The sequence below is a fragment of the Labrus bergylta genome, chromosome 9, assembly GCF_963930695.1.
Source record: "Labrus bergylta chromosome 9, fLabBer1.1, whole genome shotgun sequence".
Taxonomy (NCBI): domain Eukaryota; kingdom Metazoa; phylum Chordata; class Actinopteri; order Labriformes; family Labridae; genus Labrus; species Labrus bergylta.
In genome coordinates, this window is record NC_089203.1 from 31,647,104 (window position 1) to 31,658,736 (window position 11,633).

General features: G+C 43.9%; 1 protein-coding gene across 1 annotated transcript in view; it reads right to left on the reverse strand.

The window, feature by feature from the left end:
- LOC110002989 (cohesin subunit SA-1) overlaps positions 1–11,364 on the reverse strand; it is a 33,839-nt gene extending 22,475 nt beyond the window's left edge. Inside the window, exons 1-16 of the mRNA XM_020658672.3 lie at positions 11,321–11,364; positions 10,109–10,205; positions 9,680–9,880; positions 8,764–8,860; positions 8,434–8,510; positions 7,901–8,105; positions 7,550–7,701; positions 7,051–7,248; positions 6,656–6,754; positions 4,891–4,970; positions 3,994–4,101; positions 2,839–2,935; positions 2,283–2,385; positions 2,092–2,195; positions 1,797–1,889; positions 1,441–1,533 (exon numbers count right to left, since the gene is read on the reverse strand). Coding sequence (XP_020514328.3) covers positions 1,441–1,533; positions 1,797–1,889; positions 2,092–2,195; positions 2,283–2,385; positions 2,839–2,935; positions 3,994–4,101; positions 4,891–4,970; positions 6,656–6,754; positions 7,051–7,248; positions 7,550–7,701; positions 7,901–8,105; positions 8,434–8,510; positions 8,764–8,860; positions 9,680–9,880; positions 10,109–10,205; positions 11,321–11,349 — 1,833 coding nt within the window. The 5' untranslated portion in view covers positions 11,350–11,364. The remainder of the gene's footprint in view (positions 1–1,440; positions 1,534–1,796; positions 1,890–2,091; positions 2,196–2,282; positions 2,386–2,838; positions 2,936–3,993; positions 4,102–4,890; positions 4,971–6,655; positions 6,755–7,050; positions 7,249–7,549; positions 7,702–7,900; positions 8,106–8,433; positions 8,511–8,763; positions 8,861–9,679; positions 9,881–10,108; positions 10,206–11,320) is intronic.
- Positions 11,365–11,633: the final 269 nt, after the last annotated feature.

Genomic DNA, 11,633 nt, shown 5'->3' on the forward strand with positions numbered 1-11,633 from the left:
CATTTATTTCTGAGTGCCAGGGTCTTTTTGCACTTGATCCCAATGGAGGAGGGAGCGTTAAAAATCATTCACCTTTCAGAAGGGTGATGTTGACGTCACCAACGGTCTTCAAAATATGAAACTCCCAGTATCTTTGTCTCCTACGGATCATGTCTGGATCCACATACTCCTCTTATCGGAGCCGTGATAGCAGGGCCGTCATTATTATTAAGCTCATTCTCTAGACAAAGTCGGGGGGCGAGCATCCTCCATTTGATGCTCATAGTGAAGGAAAAAAAACGATCTCAGGTGAAAAAAAAAAACTTTCAGTAAAAAGAGCATTGTGGGTTAACAAACAGCGCTTTTATTCTCATCTAAGGGCTCAGAGGGCACAGCCAACCCCCCCCCCCCCCAAAAAAATGCTGGGTTGACACAGGGCCTCACTCTGGAGGGGCATTCAGAATTCAGAGATGATCAAAGACATAAAGAGAAGGATAAGACAAAGATTGGCTCCTCATATTTATGGCGCCTGGCTAAATAAGTGGGTGCGCAATTTTCAAGTTTTTACACACACTGAGTACTCACTGACCACATAGAAACCACAAGATCACTTATGACATTCAGACTTCATTTATTGTCGCAGGTAGCAGCTCTGTCATGACTCCCCCATCTCTGAAGAAATCTCCCTGATGAGCACATAACCTCAAGTAATCCTACCCTAAAGTTTTTAGAGATGTATATAGTTAATATGAATTAATCACATTTTTGAAATTCTATTATTTTGCATTTCAAAAAAGTCTTTCTTAGGCTTTTGTTTTGAAGGTTTGTCCTGTCTTAAGCTGATAGTATTTTACTTGCTGTGTGCTTTTATTTTGAAATAAAGTAAGGCCCTTCCTGTAGAGTGAAGGTTAGGACAGGAAGTTAAGCACAGAAACAGGAAGTGGTTAGGGATCCCAAAGTAAGGTCAAACAGCTCAAAGGAACGGTAACAAAGGTCAATGTGTGATGTCATAGGTCAATGTGTGATGGCATAAGGTCAATGTGTGATGTCATAGGTCAATGTGTGATGGCATAAGGTCAGTGTGTGATGTCATAAGGTGGATATTACTGTCTGAGAGTTTGTTAAAGTGAAATGAGATGTTCAAAGATGCAGCAGTGTTCTTCTTTTACATCAGTGAGACTACAGGGAGACACTGAGGACCACTATCTACGGAGAGCCTGAAGGGACAAAACAACATGAGAATAATCGTGATTGTTTTTCCTTCCATTAGCCCTAAAAATGACATCCCCCTCTGGCAGCTCACTCTCTCACAGACCTCTCAGGTTTATTTTGCTATGATGTGATAAAAACAGGAGGAACTCTGGGAGAGGGAGTACAGGTCAGAAAGAACAGGATGTGATATTTTAAATACAATTTTTCTGATTAATTACGTTGGTCCTGAACGCTTTCCACCACTCCTACCTTCTCCAGTGTGGGAGCGCTGCTGTACATCTCAAGGTCGAAGTGGAGAGGAGCTCCAAGAAGGAGGGTCACCTTCGATGCATCTGCCGAGTACTGCAGGTCAGCGAGGAGAGAAAAACACACGATCAGTATTGAAAAATGTCTCGTGAATATTGAAAATGTGCATGTGTATCCTTGATAATAATCTCAGCTTTCTTCTGGATATAGCGAGTTAGGACCTATAGTGAAGCTACACGGTCTACCTTGCTTCTGATGGAGGTCAAAACCTTCTCAGCAGCTTTAAACTTTTGTGTTTAACCCTTTAACTTTAATGGGTTAGCGTTATTAAGTGTGTACATTGAACCTTGGGGTCGTACCTTGGCCAGCAGCTGTGGCAGTAAGGGGATGAAGTGTGTGGTGATTCGTCTCCTGTCCTGCTCCTGGACCTTCTTGTCCTTCATACTGAGGATCTGCACAGGTATGTTCAGACACAGGTGAGCAGTTTAACCATGTTCATGCACACATACGAGGGCCCAAAAAAAAAAAAACAAAAAAAAAACACTTACGATACCTTCAATAAACGCGGTGTAATTCTGACAACCTTTCTATTTTAACTGGCACAGCTTTTACTGAATTTACAGTAGTGGGTTTAGCGTCCCACAACATCCTTACCTTTTTGCCTTGTGTTCTCCCAACAGGCGGGGTCCCCTGTGCTGCCTGTCTAATGGCACACATCATCAGCTCTATGAGAGTCCCCTCCTCCTCGTACATCAGACCTGAAGCACAGAGGGGAACAGACAGGTGCAGAACTGAGTGGGGGAGATGACTTCATCTTGTGGTGTGCTCAGAGTCTAGATCCTCACCAGACTCCGTGAGCAGCAGCATCGTCATGGTCTCCCAGTCTCTGAGCACTGATCCTGCCACAGACCACAGACTGTCCACCAGGTACGCACCGTGCTCATGGAACTGGAAAGACAGTGAATGAGATCATTTTGAGATACTGCATGACTCACAGCTGAAACACTAATGTTGCTAACATCAGGAAACATGCAGCAGCAGGTTGATTAGAGCACGAGATGGTAGAGGTGGTGTGCAGACAGTCTATGGTCGTGCAGCGATCACAGGGAATAAAAGGTCACCACCCCCTCCCACTGGCCCCTCCCACTGGCTCCAGGTGAATTCTCCTGATTATATCGTATAATGCTGTGTTCTCACATCAGCTCACTCTGACTTTCTGCAGAATAAATACGAGGAGGCTGGAGGAGAAACTCCGGCTGAAGAGAGAAACATTCAGATGTTTGTGCTCACACATGACGCTCAGAACGAGAGACTTCAGGAGTGTTTCAGGAGTTTTCTGCAGGTGTGAGAGCCCTAAGATAGGTAAGAAGTGGGGACATGGACGGATAAAGGAGACATTACCTCGCTCTGGATGTAGAAGGAGATGAGGATTTGAAAGAAGGCTGCTGAGTCACTTTTCTCACTCTCCTGGTTGTCACTAGAGATCACACTTTTCAGCCTAACACACAAAAACAAACGATTCTCAAATACATTAGAAATAAAAAGATATAAAACTCTCAATTATAAAAGGTGGTGGTTAAAATGTTTATTTTCTACCGATCCACTTCTTCAGAGTCTGGTGTAAATTGTTTTTAGGTCCTGACAGACATTAATAACTCATGTTCTCTGAAAAAGGAACAAAGAAAATCCATCATCTGTATCAGTTTGTAAGTCTGTAAAAACTTTGACCAATGTCTGCCACGAGGTACCAATCTGATGAACCAATCAGACGCCTCCCTGTCTCCCTCGCTCTCTACCTCTTACCTGCTCTAGCTCACACTCAAAGCTCGTCACCGATGACTTTAGGAGTTTATACTGTGAGATTACTGACCGCTGAATGAGACATGAGACGATGTAGTTTCTACACAATGAGATGAGCTGAGGTCCACTTCTGGAGGGACGGCGCCCGATGTAAAGGAGGGGGCGTGGCTTTAGAGGGAGCACAGAGGGGGAGGGGCGTGGCTTTAGAGGGAGCACAGGGGGCAATGAGGAGGGGGCGTGGCTTTAGAGGGAGCACAGAGGGGTGTGGCTTTAGAGGGACCACAGAGGGGTGTGGCTTTAGGGGGCAATGAGGAGGGGCGTGGCTTTAGAGGGAGCACAGGGGGGCGTGGCTTTAGAGGGAGCACAGGGGGGCGTGGCTTTAGAGGGAGCACAGAGGGGAGGGGGTGGGTGCAGACAGCACACTGAGGGAATGCTACTTTCAAAATCATGCTAGTTCACAAAAATTACAAACCCTGCCTTTAAGACGGTTTATATTTGCTTGAAAAGATTGTAAATATTTTAGTCTTGAAGTCATACAACAGATATACTGTAAAATACAGAACATAAGCTGTCTGTTTTGGGTGTCTCCCAGTCCACAACGGGCAGTTTCTGTGTTTCCTATCCCTTCAATAAAAAAAAAACATAAAAAGCCCCAAAATAAAAAAAACATATGAACTTGTCAAACACGGCGTGCACCTTCTTTTAAAAGCCTCTTCAACGTTCAGTCTGACAGCAAAGACGGATATAAAAACGTACTTGTTGTAGAGAAAGACACCGGCTGCAGAAGCCAGCCCTCTGTTTGAGGCATAAACCAGGGGGTAAATGCGGCCACACTCTTCTTCTGCCAGACCTTCTTCTGTTGTCCTGCAGAGGTGCAAATGTAAAACCAGTAATAGTTTAGTTTGGGGATTTAATTTAAAGGTCACATATCCTCCTCCTCTTCTTCAGTGCAAATAAGTGTCTCGGGGCTTTCTCGCTCCATGTCCTATTGTTTACGGTGAGAAGGCAGACTCAGAGGGCAGAACAAACACCTAGCTGTGGGAGTGTCACCCACCTGGGGGAGGGGCTACTGAAAGCAATTTGGCTGGGCGCAGATACACTCTTGCGCAGAGCAACACGTAGACAATGAATGGGCTTGACAGCAGCACACACCTGCCACCGCGTCCTATCTGAAAGGCCTTTGAATCAGAATTTTGACAATATCACGTCTTCTTTCTTGTCATTAGTCCTAAAAACATCTCATTCACACAGGACGTGAGTCAGCGGTGTGATACATTGGCCAACGTGTGAGATCACGACTCATCCTGTGAATCATCAGCGTTCATGACAAAGACTGTCATCACACGTAGGAGTCACCACTGCACCTTTATTGTTCAGAGGCTGGACTTTCATTTGTAGACGAGCAGAGTTTATTTACAGTTACCTTACACTACAGGTACACTCCGTTTGGCTTTATGTGCATTACTTTTTTACATAAAGTAATGATTCAGTGACGGTTATGGAGCTGAATTTCTGTTAAAAACTCTGATTTTAAAAGAGGGGGCACTTGTTAACATGAATATGTATGATATTTGCTGTTTTTGGCATTTCTTAACAGAAATAAAATTAAACTCTGTGTTGTATGTCGCCGATAAATACAGAGAAACTCCTCACTGATGGATCAGCAGCAACAGATTGATCACTTCCACTGCCACTTCCGAGTCCTTGTCCAACACCATGCTGAGCATCCTCTCCTGCACACATTCAAATATGCAGTGGCACAGTCAGGACAAATGCCCAATCATACCAGCACACAGAAAGGCTTCAAAACGACACACAAAAATGAATCAATGTACCCACAGCTAGAGATATGCATGCATGCACACGAAGGCACCGAGCACGGCTAAGCCATGAAAACCATTTATCTGCTGCAGCACATGTGGATTAGGAGGGTTTAAATGTGCTAGATAAAGGCTCATTAACCATCAGAAAATTGGCCACAATTAACACATCCAGACGCACGCCGAGACAAAAGGGAGAGACAGAACAACAAAAAGGCAAAGAAATAAGGGAGGGGGGAAGAAATACTGAGACACGCAGACAGACACACAATAAGATGAAACAATAGATTAAAGAGACAGACAGGCAGACAGACAGACAGGCTGAAGCAGACAGACACACAATAAGCTGAAACAATAGATTAAAGAGACAGACAGGCAGACAGACAGACAGGCTGAAGCAGACAGACACACAATAAGCTGAAACAATAGATTAAAGAGACAGACAGACAGACAGACAGACTGAAACAGACAGACAGACAGACAGACACACAATAAGATGAAACAATAGATTAAAGAGACAGACAGACAGACAGACTGAAACAGACAGACAGACAGACACACAATAAGATGAAACAATAGATTAAAGAGACAGACAGACAGGCAGGCAGACACAGACACACAAACTGAAACAATACATTAAAAAGACAGACAGACAGACAGACAGACAGGCTGACACACAGACAGACAGACAGACAAGATGAAACAATAGATTAAAGAGACAGACAGACAGACAGACAGACACAGTAGATTAAAGAGACAGACAGACAGACAGACAGACAGACACACACAGACAGGCAGACAATAAGATGAAACAATAGATTAAAGAGACAGACAGACAGACAGACAGACAGGCAGACAGACAGACAGACAGGCAGACAGGCAGACAGACAGACACACAGACACACAATAAACTGAAACAATACATTAAAGAGACAGACAGACAGACAGACAGACAATAAGATGAAACAATAGATTAAAGAGACAGACAGACAGACAGACAGACAGACAGACAGACAATAAGATGAAACAATAGATTAAAGAGACAGACAGACAGACAGACAGACAGACAATAAGATGAAACAATAGATTAAAGAGACAGGAAGACAAACAGACAGACAGACAGGCTGACAGACAGACAGGCTGAAGCAGACAGACACACAATAAGATGAAACAATAGATTAAAGAGAGAGACAGACAGACAGACAGACAGACAGACAGACAGACAGACACACAATAAGATGAAACAATAGATTAAAGAGACAGGAAGACAAACAGACAGACAGGCTGAAGCAGACAGACACACAATAAGATGAAACAATAGATTAAAGAGAGAGACAGACAGACAGACAGACTGAAACAGACAGACAGACAAACAGACAGACAATAAGATGAAACAATAGATTAAAGAGAGAGACAAACAGACAGACAGGCTGAAGCAGACAGACAGACAGACACACAATAAGTTGAAACAATGGATTAAAGAGACAGGAAGACAAACAGACAGACAGGCTGAAGCAGACAGACAGACAGACAGACAGACAGCAGGGAGAAGAGATGGATTAAACGAGGTGTGAATCTAATCCAGAGGGATGCCTCACTTTAAATCTGCTGGTGAAAAGCTCCAGGCGGCCAATGAATTCCTTCTCCTGGTACAGACCCTGCAGGGCTCGCACACACTGCAGACGCACTGGACTTTGCTGAAGGTAAGTAGAAGAAAGCGCACGCACACACACACACACACACGTGTCTATACGGACAGATAGTGAAGTCTGTTCTCAGTGGATGTTTCTCTTTGTGTGAGCCTGAAAGGTGTTATTGAGTGAATATTTGTAGAGAACATGAGAGACCAAGTTGAAAATGATTCTGATGCTGTTTGTTAAGTTTAAAACTAATTTAAAGGGGAAAATAAAAAACTAGCCAGATTCAAAATGTTTTAATGACAACCTGAGAGGCTGCGAAAGCCTTAAAAGAACAAATGTAAATGTGTGTTTACTTTGTCATGCAGGGTCCATCCCAGGTATTTAAGACATCCATCATTCAGGAAGTCTTCAGGATCTGTTTTCAGCCACACGCCCAACTCCTCGATACAAGCCGCCCGGATCTCAGGCAGTCGGTCTCGATAACGGTGCACAAACACTCCGCGGAACGTGGCGTTCATCATGGAGGAAACCTCCTCTTGATTCTCGCGCATCTTCAACAGAAACATGTGAAACGAGATAACAGTATGCTCATGCTCAACGCATCGTGAAGAAGCACACATCTTTCAACTGTGCCAGGGTCAAGGAAGTGTCTCATGCTTAAACACAGAGCAGAGCACTCGCACTAGTCAAACTAGATTTAAGGGGGTCAAACATGTTTGGGCCCGTGCAGTACAGATTGCCTAGTGTCACTGCGCCCTAAAACTGATGTGGAAGTTCTGTTTTCCTGTCCTGACCCCTGTGTTTTGTAAAAAAAGCAGCGATGGGTCTGCTGTGTGCATGTGCATGTGTCACCTCACTGATGGACGCCTTCAGCTCCTCCAGCCTGTCAGAGGCTCTGTCATGCGCCCTCTTGCTGTTCTCTGTGTCGTATCGCCGCTGGGTGGTCTGCAGCTGCACGGACACTATCACAGCCACTTCCACCAGCCCAGTCATCAGCTTTATGGCTAGTGGAAACATGCAGGATGACAAAGTCAGAACGTCATGTAACCTGAGTAAGATGTCGAAGTGTGAACAAGAATTTAGAAATCCTCAACAGCATGTGTACAATATTAACATAAAACTGCACCGAAAGCCACCAAGCAGAAAGTAACTCTCTGTTGACAAGTTATATTTTATCCATCTGTATTGTATTAACGTGCTTACCAAGCAGGGTACTGGTGTGCCTGAAGGCCCTGACCTGAGAGTCAGACAGGCCAGTGAGCAGAGCCAGCAGGGCGGGGAAGAGATGCTCATTGTATATGAGGCTATTCCGACAGGAACGCACCAAAACACGAGCAAACTCACACAGGCCGTTTTTGAAACGCTTCAATTGGGGTCCTGGAGTGCACAGAGGATAGTTCACTGAATCCTGGAGGAGGGGAGGAAACAAAAGAAATCGAGGAAGCATCTCAAACTGTGCACGGTATCATCATTACAGGGAGAAGCTTTGCTAATTACATCACTAGAAAAACAAAGTGATTAACTTATTAATGCGTGCATTTATCTTCATTAGATTTTAATTAGAATGTACCATCACGCTAAACTCAATCCTGAGGATGATAATCACCTGGGATATGGATGTGGTTTGACTTCTGCATATTCCAGAAGGATTATTAGAAGTGAGCAGATATGACGACAAACTAGATTCAAACTTTTAGATCTTCTTTGTTTTGAGGATTTGTGTACACACACTTTACCTCGTTGAACTCTTTGGTTAGTGTGCCGATTATCTCGGCATTCTGCATGCTGTCGAACATCTCTCTGCTAACCACGCCTGGACAGAAGCAGGAAACATAAACATTTAAGTGAAATAAACATCTGATCAGAGTTCAGTTTTATAACATAATCTGATTTCATTTCATTCTGACAGATATTGATACTGTGTGCTGTCGATAGATAGGCGATTGTTACCACACTGGCAGATCAATAGTTGACTGCTGATCACTGCCCAAGCTCAAATTGGAAAGATAATCTCTTGAACTTTGCCTCCCACCCCTCAACTCGTTGGCTCTCTGTTGATCTCTGACCTTTGCATCCGCAGGAGCGAACAATGAAGTTGATGAGCACCAGCAGCCCCTCCTCTCTGCTTTGCTTGTAGCTGTCCAGCCACTCGTCTACCACCGTCTTAACATGACAAGGAGAGGGCAGCCAATGAGAATGCTCGGCTCAGATCAGAGGGAAGATGGTTATGACAACAACAAAGCATTAGAACAACATTATTGATCGTGGTTTTTACGTTTCTTCCATTATCCGTCACTTTATGTTTCACTTATTTGGATCTGTTGCTCATTGCTCACATTTTCTGCCCATTTTTATTTGTAGTTTTATTCAACATCGTTTTTGCATAATCATGTTTAGCAAGTATGAATCCCTTCAAATAAAGTGACACTGCTCTAGAACAGCTATCATGTTGTTAGTAAGACTGTAGGTTAACTTAAATTGTTGGAACATTTGTGCAGCAGAGAATAAAATCTGTGAAAAGCAGTTTGTTGGATTCGCTGAATGTGCTCCATGAAAGTGGGCCTTCACCCAGAACCACCATCTGTGTTGTGCTGCTGCTCTCCACTGTAGTGACAGACCCTTTTTATTACGGCTCATCATACTGTTTTTGTCTTCCTTCCTTTTGTTATGTGTTCCTTCTTTTCTCGTCTTTAACTAGAGGAGACTGGGCCCAGAATAACAAAGGTTGGGATGGACACATGCTGTCAATCATTGACCACACAACCTAGGTAAAAAAAACACTTTCCCCTTATTCCCGTATCAAAGGCAATTCTGTAGAGTCGCATCAGTCAGCCAGTGACAGCAGATGATAATCTCTCTCATTGTCAGCTCTTAAAGCCTTTTTTCTTTGCTCATTACATATGCCTCCTTCACCACCTCCCTTCCCTTCATGTTGTCCTCTGTACCCCCTTCCCCCTTGCTCTTTAGCCTGGGTTCGCTCACCACCATGGCACTTTTTCCAGAGTAGACAGCATCATAGATATCCTCTGCACTGATGTTCTCCTCGTTCACTCTCCCCACAGGTCTAGGAGAGGCCCGCCTGGATGTCCCCCGGGAGTGCTGTTGCTGCAGTAGGGAGGGGTTTGGAGGAGAGGGGCTGGACGACACCCTCGATGCAGCTTTCCGCCTGGGTCTCTTGGGTGGCTTGAGATGAAAGAAAAATGGGAGGGCAGCTTAGCAGGGGGTCTTAAGTGAATTGATGTTGTCAGCTGCATTAGTGGTAGCCATGGCGAGATGAGGCATACGGTTGAATCAGTGTTATTATGAAACCAATTAAGAATTCTCTATGTTTTATAAGAACCGAGCCCTGATACTTATCCTCTGAATGATCTGAATGAGAGATAAATATTCTGAGAGAATAAAATAATTCACCTGAGGACCAGGCACGGCCGGTTTTCTCCTCTTCGTAGATTTCATCATGGCCTCATAGTCACTTCCAGAATCAGAGAAGTCATCCAACTCCTCCAGACTAACAGAGAAGTAGGAAAACCACATGAAGACAAATTTAAGTATCGATTAATCACTTTTAACGAAATGCTTACACGACCAAACAGCTCCGCAGGTATGGGGAAAAACAGATGCTTTAAGCACAGGAGAAGCTAATTGCACTTTGTGACCAATTCATAGCTTTCAGTCATGGTGGCTTAGAGGGCCAAAAGAGCGTATGAAAGTGGCGTCCACCATTGAACACAATGTGGAGCTGCATCACATTCAACTACAATTGTCTTTAGTTTAAAAAACAACTGGCAGTTGGCTATTGCGACTGATAACTACCCCCTATCCTGCAGCAGTAGGAAGCCTCTCCTGTTTCCACAAGTGTGTGAATTCACCTGAAAGCTATGAATAGTTAGCAATACAATTTGTATTTATTTATTTTATGGTTACCATTATAACGCTCTCTTTCACACAGTTCCAGTGTTAATCTTCACACCATTTTCTAATTTAGTCATAGTCTCCTAACGAAAATGTCTTTTACATTTAGTCATTTGTTATGAATGACGAAAATAGAAGACATTTTAGTCAACAAAATCTGACACGAGCTTTTATTTTTATTATCAGAAGCTCCAGGGGGCGGGGCTTCACGGACCTGCAGGCCAGAGGCTCCAGGGGGCGGGGCTTCACGGACCTGCAGGCCAGAGGCTCCAGGGGGCGGGGCTTCACGGACCTGCAGGCCAGAGGATCCAGGGGGCGGGGCTTCACGGACCTGCAGGCCAGAGGCTCCAGGGGGCGGGGCTTCACGGACCTGCAGGCTCCAGGCTGCACACAGTTGCACTCACCGCACACCTTTGACGTCTGCTCTGGTTTACAGTGATTTTAGAACAGCTGAGTGGGGCCGTGATAATCATCACTTGTGATGTAGTTTTCGTTTCGTCACATTTTCATCAATTAGATGATGAAGTAATATTATTTATCAGTTTCGTCTCTTCATCGTCATAGTTTACTAATTTAAAAGACCTTCAACGAATATTTTCGTCATTTATTTCGTTGACGAGATTAACACTGGACGGTTCGGACTGTAAATTAGTAATTATATTTCTCTGATATTCATCCAGACATGCTGGGTTAATAAAACTCTAAAGTTACCTTTCCAATATGGCGTCGACGTCATCCATATCCGGAGCACAGACCTTCCTACGGAGCGGGAGAGGAGACAACACCTTGCCGAGTCAATGTCTTTAATAGCTCTTAAAAGTATGCAAACGTACACTAATGGATGTTAAGCCAACTAATTACGATTTTAAACAACATATTAAATGAACGGGATTACTTTGTGGTTCGCAAATCTTGTTCTCGAAATTTAGCTAACTTTATCTTTTAGACAAGTAGCCAGCTAACTTATAATGCGAAAAATAATCAGTACACATAATCCGTTTACTAATAATTACACAATTTAGTT